The sequence below is a fragment of the Rhinocladiella mackenziei genome, assembly GCF_000835555.1.
Source record: "Rhinocladiella mackenziei CBS 650.93 unplaced genomic scaffold supercont1.4, whole genome shotgun sequence".
In the NCBI taxonomy this organism is placed as follows: Eukaryota; Fungi; Ascomycota; class Eurotiomycetes; order Chaetothyriales; family Herpotrichiellaceae; genus Rhinocladiella; species Rhinocladiella mackenziei.
Window position 1 is genome coordinate 2,387,306 of NW_013550601.1, and position 16,747 is coordinate 2,404,052.

The 16,747-nt window shown below is 51.2% G+C and overlaps 6 protein-coding genes across 6 annotated transcripts; 4 read left to right on the forward strand and 2 right to left on the reverse strand.

The window, feature by feature from the left end:
- Positions 1 to 477: 477 nt before the first annotated feature.
- Positions 478 to 2,864, forward strand: Z518_06007 (uncharacterized protein; the record flags this gene model as incomplete). The annotated part of the gene is made up of 4 exons (XM_013416817.1): positions 478 to 519; positions 574 to 600; positions 669 to 2,424; positions 2,473 to 2,864. The coding sequence occupies 4 exons, from the start codon at positions 478 to 480 to the stop codon at positions 2,862 to 2,864; spliced, it is 2,217 nt and encodes a 738-aa protein (XP_013272271.1).
- A 1,259-nt stretch (positions 2,865 to 4,123) lies between these two features.
- Positions 4,124 to 5,224, forward strand: Z518_06008 (uncharacterized protein; the record flags this gene model as incomplete). The annotated part of the gene is made up of 2 exons (XM_013416818.1): positions 4,124 to 4,316; positions 4,704 to 5,224. The coding sequence occupies 2 exons, from the start codon at positions 4,124 to 4,126 to the stop codon at positions 5,222 to 5,224; spliced, it is 714 nt and encodes a 237-aa protein (XP_013272272.1).
- Positions 5,225 to 8,184: 2,960 nt separating this feature from the next.
- Positions 8,185 to 9,063, forward strand: Z518_06009 (uncharacterized protein; the record flags this gene model as incomplete). The annotated part of the gene is made up of 3 exons (XM_013416819.1): positions 8,185 to 8,195; positions 8,252 to 8,423; positions 8,482 to 9,063. The coding sequence occupies 3 exons, from the start codon at positions 8,185 to 8,187 to the stop codon at positions 9,061 to 9,063; spliced, it is 765 nt and encodes a 254-aa protein (XP_013272273.1).
- Positions 9,064 to 9,457: 394 nt separating this feature from the next.
- Z518_06010 (uncharacterized protein) lies at positions 9,458 to 10,074 on the forward strand (the record flags this gene model as incomplete). Its single annotated transcript, XM_013416820.1, has 3 exons — positions 9,458 to 9,701; positions 9,784 to 9,906; positions 10,010 to 10,074. 3 exons carry the CDS (start codon positions 9,458 to 9,460, stop codon positions 10,072 to 10,074), a joined length of 432 nt encoding a protein of 143 aa, XP_013272274.1.
- Positions 10,075 to 11,657: 1,583 nt separating this feature from the next.
- On the reverse strand, positions 11,658 to 13,193 carry Z518_06011 (uncharacterized protein; the record flags this gene model as incomplete). Its single annotated transcript, XM_013416821.1, has 1 exon — positions 11,658 to 13,193. The coding sequence occupies one exon, from the start codon at positions 13,191 to 13,193 to the stop codon at positions 11,658 to 11,660; it is 1,536 nt and encodes a 511-aa protein (XP_013272275.1).
- A 715-nt stretch (positions 13,194 to 13,908) lies between these two features.
- On the reverse strand, positions 13,909 to 15,771 carry Z518_06012 (uncharacterized protein; the record flags this gene model as incomplete). The annotated part of the gene is made up of 1 exon (XM_013416822.1): positions 13,909 to 15,771. One exon carries the CDS (start codon positions 15,769 to 15,771, stop codon positions 13,909 to 13,911), a length of 1,863 nt encoding a protein of 620 aa, XP_013272276.1.
- Between the last annotated feature and the right edge of the window lie 976 nt (positions 15,772 to 16,747).

Sequence of the window (16,747 nt, forward strand, 5' to 3'; positions counted from 1 at the left end):
GTTGATCGGCACAAATCAATAGAAGATTTCGTTGTACAAAAACAAGAATTGCCTGCCCGTCGTGTATTTGGCAGAAACCTGTATTGTCGATTTCAGGCTGCGAAGGTGGATAGAAAATAACAACCACGCATCAAAGCGAATGTGGCGTACTTAGTGCGGGGATGTTACTGGCAGTCCCAACGCCTAATGGGCGTATCACTGGCTTCCATTTTGGCGCCCGAGCCACACATCACAAGCGCCCACTCGCAGCCTCAGATCCTAATGTTACCCAACACCCCCATTTCGCGTTTGGCCATTCAAGGTTATCAATTTCCCCGCCAATGCTCGGCCTTCACATCCAGACGGACACGGTTCCCGATTGCACGGAAAACGGCGTCAATATTGAAAGAGTCCAAGGATCGCGACCTGCTCAGTCTTCATAGACGTTGGCTGGGAAAATGGAATGATGCTGCTGTGTTTACTTGACTGTTCTTCAGAATGGCTCAGGCGGCAACGGTCAGCTTTGGTGCCGAACTCAAGGTTCGTTTGTTCGTTTGGGCCGGTTCGACTCTCCTGACGTTGACCTTGTCTTAGGACGGCTACAAGCCTGTCGACAACTGGGTACGTGGCCCTCAGATCCTTCATAACCATCGCAGCAAGAACAGCCCTCTGAATCTCTGGTCATCTAGGTAAACCTGGGAATCGCCTGGCTCACGGAAATTCAAGAATTCTACCAAGAACGATCTACCATCGAGAAAGAATACAGTCAGAAGTTGACGGCATTGGCGAAGAAATACTATGACAAGAAGTCTAAGAAGTCCAGCAACTTGAGCGTGGGTGACAACCCTGCTCTTACACCGGGGTCTCTCGAGTCTGCTTCCCTCACGACATGGACCACCCAGTTGTCCACCCTCGAAGCGCGAGCAAATGAACATGGCAAACTGGCCCAAGATTTGATCAGTCAAGTCGTGACCCCCCTGGAGTACAACGGAAGAAAACTCGAAGAGTTAAGGAAAAGCCATGCCGAACACCAGGCCAAATTGGTCAAGGAACGAGACTCATCGTACGGGGACCTCAAAAAGTTAAAGACCAAATATGACGCAGTTTGTCAAGAAGTCGAGAACAGAAGGAAAAAGGCCGACTCGTCCTTTGACAAGGCCAAAGCTCACAGTACATACAACCAGCAATTGGTGGAAATGAACAATGTGAAAAACACATATTTGATCGGGATTAACGTGACGAACAAGCTGAAAGAATGCTACTATCACGAGTACATTCCGGAACTGCTGGATTCGTTGCAGGATTTGAACGAGACGAGAGTGTCCAAGTTGAATTCGATATGGATGGTGGCCGCGTCCCTGGAGACCAATACTCTCAAACGAAGTTCCGACCATCTGTCTCATCTTTCATCGGAAATACCAAGAAACCACCCCGGTCTCGACAGCAATATGTTTGTCCAGCACAATGCTGTTCACTGGCAGGAACCGTCCGACATGGTCTTCGAACCATCTCCAGTCTGGCTGGACTCCGACAATATGATGACCGACGAAACATCCAAAATTTTCCTTCGCAATATACTTCAAAAGAGCAAACCACTGGCCAATCAACTCAAGACGGAATCTGCTCAGAAACGGCGAGAGCTGGAAAACGTGAAGAGGGCCCGTCAGAATATTCGGGAAGGAAAGGACAGACGTGACGAAGTCGACTGCGTCAGGTCGCAATTTGCGGTTCAAGAAGAACTTCATGCCATCGACCGAAAACGTCTGACGGCCGAAGTTGAAACTTCGACCATCACCTCGGTGGTGGGAGATCTCAGCATGTATGGCAAGAGTCACTCGCTCAAATCCGAAACCTTCAAAATACCGACGAATTGCGATCTCTGCGGCGATCGGATTTGGGGATTGAGTGCGAAGGGCTTCATTTGCGCCGATTGCGGCTTTACCTGCCACAGCAAGTGTCATATGAAAGTCCCGGCGGATTGTCCCGGAGAGCAAACAAAAGAAGAGAAGAAGAAGCTCAAAGCCGAGCGACAAGCCGCCGCCGCAGTAGCGGTAGAAGCGCCTGCATCGAATGGGGTCAGTTCTGCGCCAGCATTGACGAGACAAGATACCATGAATAGCCTGTCCTCGGGCTATGCAGCCAGTGCTTCCAGGTCCTTATCGGGCAATGTCGCCAGATTATCCACACAAGACGAAAGCTCGACGCCAATGGCCAGCTCCCCGATCACGTCGGTCCCTTCGAATGCAGGATCGACCGTCGGTGGTGCGCCCCGACGAAACAGAATTGTCGCTCCGCCTCCAGCTGCATATGTGAGTGCACCAGCCGATGTGGGTGCCAATGGAAGCAGCCAGCCGAAGGCGAAGATGCTGTACCCTTATGAGGCGAGGGATGAAGGTGAAATCTCCCTGTCAGAAGGTACAGAGGTCAAAATATTAGAACCTGACGGTATCCTCTCCTATTCTGACCATCGTGGCAGCCGCTGACCATTTGCAGATGGCGGATGGACCAAAGTCCACGCCGGATTTGGTAAAGAAGGTCTCGTTCCCACGGCTTACCTGGAAGAACTCCCTCCTACCGCAAGCACACCGGCACACGAACGTCCACCGTCACTCTATTCCAACTCAAGCGCGTCTTTGGCGTCATCCAATGTTGCAGCGGCCACGAAGAAGAAACAAGGTCCAGCTGTGGCCCCCAAGCGAGGGGCCAAGAAAGTAAAATATGTCGAGGCTCTGTATCCGTACACGGCTCAGAGTGACGCAGAGTTTGATATGACAGAAGGTGAAAGATTCATTTTGATCAGCATGGGAACCGGAGATGGTTGGGCGGATGTGGAAAGGAACGGAGAGACAAGAAGTGTGCCCGCAAATTACATCCAGGAAGTTTAGAAGCCCCTGTTCTTGGTCGACGGCGTGGACTATACACGACTTGACTTCGAGGGGATTGTTTTGGGTGACTCTGTTGCATAGATGCATGTCGATGTCGATGGCATAGTTCATGTTTGGGGCTGATTTGCGCGTGGCATGGAACTTGATGCTTCACACAGAGCAGAGCAGAGAAAAGAGTAGGATGGGTCTTTCGGTCTCATCCATTCTAGACTTGAACGGTGCAATATCTCCATCTCGATTCAAAATGGATTTTGACAGCAACAGTACTCCATACTCCTCACTCCACAACTTATCATCTACCACGTACAGCACCTGTCCCTGCACCCGTCAGCAACGAAAATGCTTGTTCTGGACTTGTTCGAGACAATCCAGGACCGAGCCCTATCCACTATTGGGCCTCCTGCCCCTGTCTATCACTCGCTATTTCTGTCTCCCGAATGTTGTGTTTCTGATTGGCCAGCCCCCGACGACGCGCCCGCTTCTCGTAAAATAGCTTGAAACTTACCATTCTTGACGCGCAAAAGACAAGGCATTTATTTTCAGCTCAACTTACTAATAAAACAGCTATCATTTTCGCCCGCCGAATCCAGATTCGGGATGCGGTCCAGTCGTCTTGTATTGGACGGCACCACCTCAGGTGATTTGCTCTTATCTCTCTCTCCTCTCTCTCTATTCAGCACGCGATGGGGAAGGGGCAAGTTCAATGGATCGAGTTCTCTTCATCCTTCGAAACGGGCTCCCGATCGCTCTATGGCGCACCAACACGGCGCTCAAAGGCCCAGCCGAGCAGCTTTTTTCTCTTGGCTTTTCATCAGCTCGTGTCTTTAGACCTGAAAACTGATGGTCCAATCGCTACAATTCGAGATACGGGATGACCCTGCATAATAGCCAATGCCATGCACACGGCTCTCCTGTTCTCAGCCCCACAGCGGTTGCGTGTGTTACCTTTCCAGAAGGAAAAGGTGCTCAGTGTGACTAGGCACAGCTAGCCCCTTCTTTCGCTCTCTGAAGGGCTGCTTGTTTTGAATCGAGAAAGGCACCAAAGAGTCAGCCCTAGGTAAGTCCCAAGACCGTAGTTTCGTTTTGCTTTCAGGCACAAAGAAAAGGAAAAGATCCCGCTTTCTAATAAATTACTTTTACTCTTTCTCTTTCGTTGATTCCCATCTACGTACACATCCGTATCCAAGCGAGAACGAGACAGGAATACAGGACCCTTGTGTGGATGCGATTCGTGGCTCGTGACTTAAACAAGTACTAAAATGGCAGACACTCTTGCTGTCGCTGTCCCTGTCGCTCCCGCTATCACCACCACATACCAGCGAGCGGCCGCAAAGACAATCCCCGTCAGTCCTATCACGTCGGCTCCGATAATATTCACACAACGAGACTTAATCAGACGAGCCGAGGACACCATCGATGATAACACCTGTGGCTGGGTCAACGGCGACTACAGTATGTAAGCTACTTACTGCCAATATCGTTCGCCAGACTGGATGGAGTCAAGTAGTTGACTCGTGAACCCTTCTTCGCAGATACTCCTCTCGCATGCACATATCCCTACCATCGGCCCTGCCTTTGGGGTCCCGAGCTTCATGTGGTAGGATGCTGCATCGATGCTTCAACGGACCATTGTGCCTGGGCGACTTCCTGCGTGCCGTATTCAGAGGTGAACAACGGATGCGATTCGGATTGTCAAAACAACAACCTTAACACGATCTGGTACGTCTTGGGGTCCAAAACAATGTGGAAGCTCGCTTTTTTTTTTTTTTTTTTTTTAAATTGGGCTAACCTCCACTCGATGAACTTTCAGTGATTCAGTCAATTCCCTATGTGCTACAGCAACCTTCGCCGGACCCGAAGGATACACCTACCTCAGCTGCACCAGCAGTTCAGGTCCCACACAAACCATCGCCCTCACATATGACGGCGGAAACGCCACCATGGAAAACTTACCCCGGTATTTCTCGGACTTCTGGTACAGCAGCAGCGGAAGTGCTATAGCATCGTCGTTATCCTCAGCATCAGCTACATCTAGTGCCTCATCTTCCAGCACTCCGGAATCGGCTGCGTCAGACGTCCAGTCCTGGCTAGATGAGCACAAAGGGGCCATCATCGGCGGCATAGCCGGGCTCTGCGTAGTTGTTGCGCTGCTTGTTTTCGGCTGCATCTGCGTATGGCGAAGGAGGAGGGTCAAAGTCAGTGCTGGAAGTGGTGGGAAATATGCTCCAGCGTCGCAACAGATGCCTCACCAGGAGGCGTACCAAATGCAGTCCCAAGGAGCGTATCAGCCTAGTTACCAGGGAAATTTCCAGAGTCAGCCTTATGATGGTGCTGGTGTCTATGTGCCGCCACATCGATAGGTGAGGGATGAAATCCGGAGTCATCGCAAAAGCAAAACCTGGAGGTTGGCGCGCTGGAGTTTGCTGGGTTTCGTGCGCTTGGGGCTGAAGTTTGACTGTGTCGTCCTGGCATAGACTGGGGATTTGTGAAAAATCATCATTGAGAGGGACGAAAGGCTTTGTTCTCATCGTTGCCGCGTTGAGTTTGATTTGCAAGTGCCAGTGGGATATCTACGATCCCATGAACGAGGGAGTTCAGGTACATATCTGGGATCGTCTATTCGTACTCCCTATCGTTTTGAGCCTGGTGTTGGACTGAGTAACTTGATCTCTACGATGGACGGTATCTAACTACCTATGTTCTCAAAATATCATAACGGACACTCTACTACCGTCAATATGAATGAAACCGCCTCTTTCCCAGTACTATATCTCTCGTTTCTTGGTTTTCAAGGATCGAGGTTCCCTCTTCTCTCGATTCTTCCATGATGGGGACACTAACCAAGCATTGGCACCACTCAAAAGATCTCGTCATCTCCGGAGCTCTTACAGCGTCTTCCGTTTTTGTGAGTGTCGAATTGAATAATTGCCTCCTCGTGCTCGTTGTGTGGCCGGCAAGTCGCACAACTCAGTCTTTCTACCATCTTGACCAGGAATATGACCTAGATGGTCGTTGGCAATAACAGCCAGACAAGCGAGCGAGGAATTGAGGACCCCCTCCAGGCGCTCAGACCATCAGATCCCGTGGCTCCAAGCGTGATCGAGTATGCGAGATCAAGCGGTGGCAAGTTCCGCATCTGTGGTGATGTGCATAAGGTTGAGCGGGCTGCATACAGGGCGTCAACCCGAGTCCTCAATGCTCTCTCCGGCAGGAGTCCTACACTTATAGACATCTCGGGACGGGTCGATCTTGCTGACAATCATGGTCCAGATTAGGTGAAAAGGCCATGTGACGTCTGGCTCTGGGATCGATGGAAGATTGAATTGCTCAAACGGCAAAAGATAAGTGCTTGAAGAAATACGAGGGAGGGTGCAATTGTCTTTGCCTCCGAAAGTCGGTATGTGATTGGCTGCCTCGGATTTCATTCTTCTCCGGGTTGCGTACCAAGACTTTCGTCTCTCCCAGCCTTACAAACAAGGATGTCGGAAGAAATGAAGCGGTGTGAGTGAGGAAATATGAATGACATGGACTAACCGAGAGTAAATGGAACAGGGAAGAAGATGGCGCTGGAGGCTGCCGAGTTGATTGATGCATTGAGTTTCGATTTGTTACGTAAATATGTAGATATGTAGATATGTACCATGGTCGATTCTGACATGATGACAGTCCAATTCAGAATGTGCCCAATCAGTTTGAAGATCCAAGTTTATTCGATGTTGAGGCTCACCGTCCCCGTGGGCCATCCGCATCCCGCTGGAGACCCTATCTTCCACGTGGCTCATAATCTCCCCTTATGCACGTAGCTTCCTCATTTCCCACCAATAACCCAACCAAGTCAACGACAAGGGTGCATCAAAGATATAAAGCTGCGGGAAGCCTTCTCCAAATTCCAGGGTCAATACCCTTTGCTCCAGGGTATAGAATGCCGGAAAGTCCAGTGACGGTATACATGCTTCCGAGAAGTGTGGAAGTCCAGACTGAATCAATCTCTGCCCGACGATTGGGATTCTGGCGAAGGGCAAAGTAGATTGAGGCCATACCAAGAACGAGAGCCATGCTCATGGTCTGTCCATTGTGGAAGCATGCATGTGGCGGCCAGAGATGCACCGCATTTTGTCAACCCTCAAGTTGTAGGGAGACAGTCTCCGCACTGAAAGGGCATTTGCCGACTGACTGTCGACCCCTGGTCTCCTCAGCTCGAGGCCCCGGGGTCCTTTTGTTCCTCCTACCGACTTCCGTACAACTCCTCTCAAAAATGAGCAACGACGACGACTTGTAGTTGTTCATCGTCGTGGTAGAAAAGAAGGGGGATGCTTTGATGGAGAGGATCAGTTTATTTCGGACCATGAACAAACAGAAGAAAAAAGAAAAAGAAGCACGAGGGGAAGGAACTGGGTTGAGAGCTCGGACTCGTCGACTCGAGCCTGCGGAGGGGTTGGATCTCCTTTCTTCCCAATTGCTTGATCCATATCGTGTCAAGAGATTCCCTTTGAAACACTTTTGCCTGAACATGATGACCTTGAAACTTGAGCAGTCCTGTCGCTCAGCTTTGCGTATCGCGGAAATCTTCACATCCACACGGCAAGGGCTTCAATGAGGAGGATGTCGACTTGATCGAACATCTATTTCCAAAACAGGAAAAGGCCACGGACGATTGTCCTGGCATTTTTACGGACGCGTTCCCAAAGATTAGCGCTGATCAGGATGGCCGGTGAGCAATGCTCCTGGGGAAGGCTTAACTGAAGACACAAAATCTTTAAAGGATTCGGGCCAAGGACAAGGCCGGGAACGCCTAAGAGGCATTTTCAACCACCTAAATTCCTGCGCATTGGCCAGCCCCACCATCTCTTCAGCATTCTTGTATTACATAAGCACGTCCTCTTCCGTTGAGTTTTTCCGATCCGGCCTGGGCAGAAACTGCATGAGTGGCGGAAGTGACTTGCCGGACTGCGAATTTTCTCCCTCGTGGTCCGTTTGTAGGCGGTCATCGGCTCAGTCGCCCATGACATCTCGATTCGATTCCTCATCTCATGCCCAGTGTCATTTACCCTCTGCCAATGAGTGACAGTGCCCCGACATTCCAGGTTCCACGAGTTTCTCTCCTTGCTCTCCATCTACAAGTGCAATCCTCTCCCTCCATACCACTCAGCATGCCGAGCACATAACCTCCCTCGACCATCGGGCGTGTTTGCCGCTCTTCATCTGACTTTTCGTGTGGAAAGACCCTTGGTTCAAAGCACGACTTTTCCGTTCTAGATCAGTCCACCTTTGGCCGAACAATAGGTTCCTGTCCCACTGAAGAGTCGATCCCTACATCGTCATGTCCATCAAGTACGTCTCCATTTGGGATCACCGCCGGCTGACGGAGCTAATTATGTCATCTTCAGTTGGGTCATGCTTGATGGCCAACAAGGCTTTATACGATTGCCATCAGAGAGAATTATTCACAAATCATCCCCGAGAATATCTCTTGCCATTACCACTCCTTCGACTTATCCCGGCAACAACCCTTTGGCTATTCATTGCAGTTCTGGCATCGTCTATTTGACCAATCAAAGAGTAAGTACGGCCTAAGGGGGAGTCATCCCCATCTCCTCATTTCTAACTCGTGACATAGATAGTCTATCTTCCAGAGAGAGCCACACCGGAATTCAAATCTTTCTCGGCTCCCCTTCTTAATCTTCACGACACTCACCTGACGGTACCTTGGTTCGGACCCAATGCATGGCAAGCAATCCTCCAACCCGTTCCCGGAGGCAATATCCCGGCCACCCAAGCCTCTATTGAACTCAAGTTGACTTTCAAGGAAGGTGGAGCACCGGACTTTCACTCGAATTTTGAGCAAATCAAAGAGAGACTGCAACAAGTAGTGGCCACGGCAAGGGAAAACAACCAAACGGGTCGACGACAAGATAGTTTCTTGGGAAATGTCAACCTGGATAACGTACACCTTGATCAATTGCCCTCGTATCAAGATTCAGGACGGGATAGGATGGCACCGGATCATTCTGCCGATCCTAGCGAGGTGGTGGATTCGCCAGGGGCAATGAGTCCGATTTCGACTCCTGGGCCGAGTAGAGCTGGATCCCCGGCCGAAGATCCTCGACCACCACGAGATGCCCCTCCGGGGTATGAGGAGACTCAGCAGCAGAGTATCCAGGCGGAATTGGATCGAAGGTTGTCGCAGTCTCAACAGTAGAGTCTGTGTATGATTATGAAGCAGGGTGTTTGGGTGTTTGAAACAAGCTTGATGTATTATTTATTGGAGGTTATTACCGTCCCCAATGCGGTCTGTAGCTGTTGTCTAAAGCTCCTACATCGATTCAGTTCTATTTATCATATTGATGCCGATGGCAGGGACCCGGAGGAGCCTGGGCATTCAAGCACCTGTCGCTGACCAATCAGCTTCGTCTCAATTTTAGCTCTCAACTCGAAGCTTTTAGCTTTCTGCTCGAATCGTGACATTGAAAGCTCTCTTTCTCACCCTTCAAGGTCGCCGCCTCAATATCGACGAGTCTCTCGAGTGCTTTGCATTCCATTGGCTGCCAAACTTTCCCTCTTGTCCCATCCAATTCCGCCATCCATAAAACAAGATGGGGATCACAGATTTCTTTTCCGACCTCCTGAGCTCCGTCACGTTCGTGCAGGAAGTCCACGCTGAAGCTCCTGCCGAAGAAGAAGAATCCAGTGACGGAGGAGACGAATCCAAGGACGGAGAAGGAGAAGGTGGTGATGATGCCGGAGAAGGAGAGGAGGAAAGTGATGAGGCCGAAGAGGAGGAAGAGGAGGAGGAAGAGGAAGAAGAACCTGTGGATCCTAAACCAAAGCTAGAGGAGGGTACGTGCAAGTGCATTCAACTCATATTTTGGATCCATCGGATCCATTGGGAGGAAGGAAACTGATTGGAACACATTTTCAGACTGCGCCCGTTCCGCCCAATGCATCGGCTACAAACACCATTTCGACGAGTGTGTTGAGCGTGTCACTGCTCGAGAGAACGACCCGAACGCCAAGGGACCCAAGGAGGATTGTGTCGAGGAGTGTACGTCTACATCCAGGTCCTTGAGAATTGAATTTGAACCCCAGCATCGGAGAGGAGGTCAAACAGAGTTGAGCTGAACTGAACTGACCAAACATAAACACAGTCTTCCATCTTCAACACTGCGCTACTCAATGCGCTGCTCCCAAGCTGTTTAGACAGCTGAAATAGACGAGCTCCTTCCCATTTGTTTCGTCGAAGGCGAACGATCCCCAAAGCTCCTCGTCGGCGGTCATGAAATGAAGGAAAGGAATAGAAGAGGAGGGAAGAAAGAGACCCCAGCCGAGGACTGCAACTTTGCATCCATACACGCGACAAACATGGCACCACCCATTCGGCTGATACTTTTCAGTCAAAGACATCACATCGACCTGCCTCTTCCCATCTTGCTGTCTTATGTGCGTGGATACGGGAAGCTATTCTGCTGTTGGGAATTGTTTTCTGCTCTTTTCTTCCCACCGACCTCATCCATCACATCCATACATAGTCAGGCAAACCCAACCCCCCCACACGCCTTGTACAGACTACTCACCTACCCAAATAAAATATGAGAGAGCGTTTTTCTACACAGAGACAAGATATCAGTTCTGTACCATCCTTGATCTGGAGAGCTATTAATCGTTGTCTCCCATTGGCCTTCTGTCCATGTCTCTTTCTTACCTGTGTCTACATGGCAGGCCTTGACAATCTCACCATGAAACCGTTCCCGACCTGGGATTATCGACTTATATGTGCTGTGGTCTTGTTGGCTAGCTGACATGTGTCACCACCCCACTCCACTCTTCCGCCCACAGGCAACATCGCGCTCGCGGCCGGCCATATCCAGTTCCTTCAGGCGCAGGGGTCCAATTCAGTTTATTTTGGATCGTTCTCCATTTTCTGAACCGACTCTACGTTCGATAATTTATCGCGATGCTTCAATGCCGAATTGTGCGTACCAGGATGAATTCGTCCAGTGGAACGCGCATGCAGCAGTGCTACACATCGTATAATGTCACCGATATCAGAACCATTTGAGATCAGGCTCAGCCGGCTAGACAGCACTCAAGCCAAAGCACCGTGCCCAGTCTAGTATGTTCAGTACTCCGGGTATGTAGGTAAACGTAGTTTATTGGATTTTGGTAGGCTTAATGCAGGGCGACGGGCATTCAATTTCATCGGGCGTACTCCCTTGACCCCATTAGAGGTAATGTGAGGCTGAGAATGTCATTCGCTTCGCTGTCGTAGTTATGTACGTGGACTCGTTCTGTTCGATACCATATCTGCATAAGGATGCGCACGGTTCTGCCTGCACCGTTCGGGTATTTGGGAATCATGGCCCGAGAGGTACTCAGCACTGTGCCCACAGCCTTGCTCGCAGCCCTGCCCGTGCGTTTGCCTAGACAGACGACAACATCGACACCCTCAACCACATCCGCGCCCGTACCAAACTCACCGGGAGCCATATAGTGGTACCTATTCCAACGGCAGGACTGGAAATGTATCACAGCGCAACAACACCGACCATCGACATCCTTAGCTCTGTCCATAGCCATCAATTCATATCAGGATCCGTGTCCTGTGCATGAACGGTCGACATCTCAGCCTCAAGCTCAAACTCAACGTCAACATCAGTACCCATCCACAGTCGATAGCCGATCTTGATCTGTCTTTCGACAGATACAACAACCACAGCAGCGTCGTCGTAGCCGGCACCGTCAGCTCCGGATCCCAATTCGAAAGATTCATTTCTCTAGGTCATTTGGTCACGCATTTCACACCCTCACAGCCCCAGGCCTCGCATTCGCATCCAGTAACTGCGCATCATCATCAACGATAACCTGCTCGACCGACCCATCAATTCTTCGATCCACCTCCCATCTCCTTCTTCTCACCCTCCCTTGCCGTCCAAACAAGCCCAAACACAGCGGACTCGGCAACACCAACATAGCCAACACGGCCTGAAAAATCAAGGCTCTCTTCATATTCTTCGGTGGACTTGCGCCTTTCCCTTCTTTAAGTGCATTCATGATAATCACAAACAGGCCTCCAAATAACTGCCCACCACACCAGCACAACGAACTCCCCAGCTCCGGACCGAGAGGATAATGGATCTCCACCAGAAACTCCAGCACGACAGGGACCAGACCGAAACTCGCAGCACCCAAAATCGCGCATATCACGTCAACGTACGCGAGACTTTTTGATTGCGGGGCCCAGACAAATACCAGGTATGCGAGTCCTAGGAAGGGAATCGCGCATTTGATATAGACGAGGTAGAATTTATATTTGTCGATGATCGGGCAGGAAATGGCGGAGCACACCAGGCCGACGACTATCAAAATGGCGCCCGCGATCCCGGCGTCCGTCTCGCTGAACCCATACGGCTCGAGGATTTGATTGAGCAAGGAGCTGAACGCGTTGAAAAGGCCAACGTACACGATGAAGGGCACAAACAGGAGATAAAATTCAAAAGAACGACTCAAGGTGTGCAGGTCCTTGCGCACCGAAGTTCGGTCCACGTGATCGGATGCCTCAAGTTCGTCGGGCTTCGAACCTGCTGATGGTGGTGTGGGCGGTTTCCGTGGGATGAAGAACGCGGGTATACTTGCGACGCTCGCGATAATACTGATGTACAGTATCATATTGGGGATTTCGTCCGGCTGATCTGCCCAAAACGGCGAGATCAACTGGCCCAACGCCGCGCCGAACGGATTACTGAGCGAGGCGACGGCCGTAGCTGTCGTGCGCCCGGCAGGGCTGAACCAGAGATTACTGTAGCTCGTGGGGGAGGAGAGAACGAAGGGCTGTGCGAACCCAATGATCAGCTGGCCGACCATGACGCCGGCGAAGGAGTTGGCGCGGGTCGCGCCGTATTTGATCCAGTTGCCGATCAGGACGAGGGTGGCCGCGATGATGATGGCAGTTTTGCAGCCATGGTGGTGCAGGACCCAGAAGGTCAGGGGCGTCGTGACGCAGAAGGCGAAGAGGAACGCGGTCGAGATCCAGTTGATGTTCGTCTCGCTGGTGTGGAAGTATTGCGCGGACGTCGAACTGACGGGGGCAAAGGCGATCCAGTCCCACGAGACGACGATGTTGAGGAGCACGAGTTGTAACAGGCCGAAGAAGCGCCGTCGGTATACTTTGTACACGGCCGGGGAGGACATGGTGGTGGTGGAAATCCGTGAGAGCGTGCGGGTGGTTCTCGGTGTTGGTGTTGGTGGTGCCGTGGTGGTCGTGTGAGGTTGAGGTTGAGAGTGACCGTTTGGCGCGACGTTGACGTCGACATCTGCGTCGGCGGGCTTCCCCATCGCGAAGGACAAGAAGGATATACGACGCGATGTGATGTTGCTTTCGGGCGCTGTGCTCTCGCTGAACCTTTACAGGGGTGATGGGACAGGGGGTTGACGGCCCACGGACCTTGTGGGCATCGGCGGTCGTGGCGGTTGCGAGGTGTGTTGAAGAAAGAAGAGATATCTACATGGTCGAAATACCCCTGAGCAAAGATGTCGTCGGATTTGAACTCGAATGCAACGTGAGTTGAAACTTGAGGGGTTCACGTTGGATGTGACGGTAGGTTTTCAGCCGGGAGACTATTTGGCCTGATATCGGTTGCGTTTCAGCGAAAAAGATAGCGCTCATTCCAGCCAATAAGCAACATGATTGGGGGGCCAAGATAAAGCTTTGCCTCGATCTTCTTGTTACCGGGATAGCACGATATCAAGCTACCACTACCATCATCGTCAGAATACACACAATGCAAGGATGGGCTTCCAATTTGCTTGACTCCGAGTCTTTTCGGGGTTGAATAGGATTGTGGAGTCATTACTTCGTTAGCAAAATCGTTGCAGGGAAATCGACTTCCTCTATATGGCTTGCTCCTTCAGGCACTGTAGGAGACTATGCATTTGACGTCGCGATACGAACCCTTCTCGTCCTTCGTCGACATTCACCCTCATCTTCTTAATCGCCGTGGCACCAATAGCCTGTGGAAGATCTAATGAGACATGCTCGGCATTAATGATGTTATATTTCTTGATGGAAAAGGAACGGCTTCAGTAGTTGGTCTAGTTCCTTTTGAGTAGCAAAGTCCGAGAAAATGCGACGCAAGGCAGTGAGATCTTGATCTGTCAACCTTGCCCCGTGGTCAAACAGCAGGAGCATTACTTGAAGGTGATTTCCTCCTGGGACAGCTTTAGCCATTCCGCACCGCACTTGGAGATGATAATGTATCGCCACACAGAAAGGACTCAGAGGAATCCGCGAACAGCCTGTGTCACCCACGTCGATCTCCCGGTTGTTCTCGAAAATGGCCTGCATAATATCGGCATGCCCCAAGTGAGCCACCGTCTGCATTAGATTGCCAAAGATGCCATTGGCATTCTCCATCAACGCGCCGTGGCGAAGCAGAAGCAGAAAGACATTCAGGATCCCGCAAGAGGCCGCTGCGAGGAGAGCACAGTTGCCACCCCATTCGTAGATGGACCCGAAATCGTTGACATCGGCACCATGATGGATAAGGAGCCTGATCATCTGCTCGTCGCCTTGTATGGCCGCGCGCTTGAGTAATGTTCCAAACCTCGCCACCGCCATATTGATGTCGGCACCCTCACTGAGAGCTCTACTCGCCAGCTCCCCATGTCCCATTTTAACGGCTAGCGCCAGGATATCCTCCCATGTGTAAGGTGATCTCGGCGTACCAGGTTTGGCTCCGAACCGGAGCAATAATGCCACCATTCTCGGAAGGCCGGCCCCCGTCGCTATATTCAGGGGTGCTCTTTTGGGCTCCAGTTCATCCTCGATCATTGCTCCGGCCTCAAGCAGCGTTACCACCGCCTCAAACTGGTCGTACGCCACGGCTGTGACGAGAGGCGTCAGATCTAGCGGTTTGAGCCGATCGCTCATGGAAATCTTTCCTCGAGCCTCAAGGTTAGCACCAGCCCGAATCAGCTTTCTCACTGCATCGACTCTTCCCGCGGCGGCGGCAGCTTTCAAGGGATTCGTTTCACCGCAGCCGTTTATGTCGACCGCAGCGTCCAACATGAAGAGATCCATGATTTCCAGCTGGCCTTGGTGGGCGGCTTCTTCAAAACCGCAGTGCTTGACGTGGTCATCTAGTTTCGATGAAGCAAGAAACGTTCTTGTCACGTCCACCCGCCCGCACGCAATTGCCAGCTTTAGGATATCCCAGTCTCGGCTGCCCTTCGTTGTGACATAGCGAGATGCGATCTCGGAGCAGCCTTGTCTAATGGCGAAGCGCAAAGCGGCTTTCTCCAGATCCTCGCGAATGGACTCGCCCTCTTCATAAGCGAGCAACAAGCCTTCGTCAGACAAGTCGTAGGGACAATGGCAGGGTATGTTCTCCAGCTGGTTAAAGAGTCTGTGGATTGTTTTGAGAAGGGGTTCCAGTTTAGATCCAGAACCCGTGGTACACCGGGAGGTATAGTTGGGTAAACTAGACTCTTTTTCATGTTTCGGCCGCCGCGTGTCGTCGGTAACGTGGGGTTTCGGTTGGTACAAGTAGTCTTCGAGGTCGTGAAGATCATCCAATTGCACACTCGCTGCCTCGACATCGGTCTCTGCGGGTGTTTGGGGCCTACTTGATACGAGATGATTCGTCTGCTCGTTGGATCCACGGTCGCTTTCGTGGGCGCGTTCTTCACTGCTCGTCTCCTCCTCTAGGGTCGTGATACGCACTTGTGGAGTAGCTGTGGGCTGGGATGTTGTTGACATTGGGATCTCATTTCGTTCAACGGCGAATATCTTGGCCGTTGTCCAGTTGGCATGTGATGTAGTAATCAGAGCGATTCCGACGCCGCAAACTGTACCCATAAGGAATGATATCCATCTTGAAGCAATCCATTGTGGAGCATCGATCGAGACGGCCATGTTGGGGAGCGGCCAAAGAGTATTTGCACCCTTTTCTGCTCCACGGGTTGAATCCGTGGAAGAAACGCAGATTTAAGATAATGCTGGTCAAATACGACTGCGAAGTGAGTAGAAGAAACAGACTCTGCGACACTGATGAAACGATATGTACTCCGTGCTCGGCAGAGTAGGCCACGTCAATAGCCGCAGGCGGCTGATGAAACTGTGAGACCATGCACTACTACCCTCCAAAATTTACATCGCCTAGACTGAACTGTAAGGAGGCGAACCGCCAGATTCGCCCGGCAATGTGCATTGAGATGTAAATGCGAGACAGCGCCCTCCATGGCAAAACAAAAGGGATATACCAAATCCAAACCTCCTGCCAAACGCGAAGCGTTTATTTTCTCCCCCGATATAGGTCGTAAATACCGTATTGCATTTACCCCCTCTCATCCCTGATAGAAAAAGCAAACATTTCCGAGCTTATGACAAGAAAACGCCGTACGGCAACCTAGTGGGAAAGAGCTCAAAGAGATCATCTTCTTCGCAGCGCCGGTGGGAATTGGAGGGATCATGATCTGCTCTCCGCGATCCCGCTGATGTTTCCCTGTAGAAATGTGTCGTACGCGGTAGTGAAAGCAGTAATGACAATGCTGGCTTTCCTTGGTATAGGCTAGTCTGGCCCACTGTAAGGGGTCGGAGTGTTCAAACGTCTTCGAAGGTCTTTACAGGCCTTGGCGTCGCCACTTATCACGTGACCACGCGTTCATGTGACAGTGACCGGGGGGGGGTATTATTCTGTACACCAACTTTTGTTATTCTGTACACCGGAAAACCTGCTTATTCTGTACACCATGCCTCAACTCTCCTTATTCTGTACACCACCACCTCTCTCTCGCCTTATTCTGTACACTTAACGCTCTCATCCTGTTATTCTGTACACCGCGCTAACAGAGCTTGTTGCCGTTGGCCCGGCGATGGCGAGAAAACACTA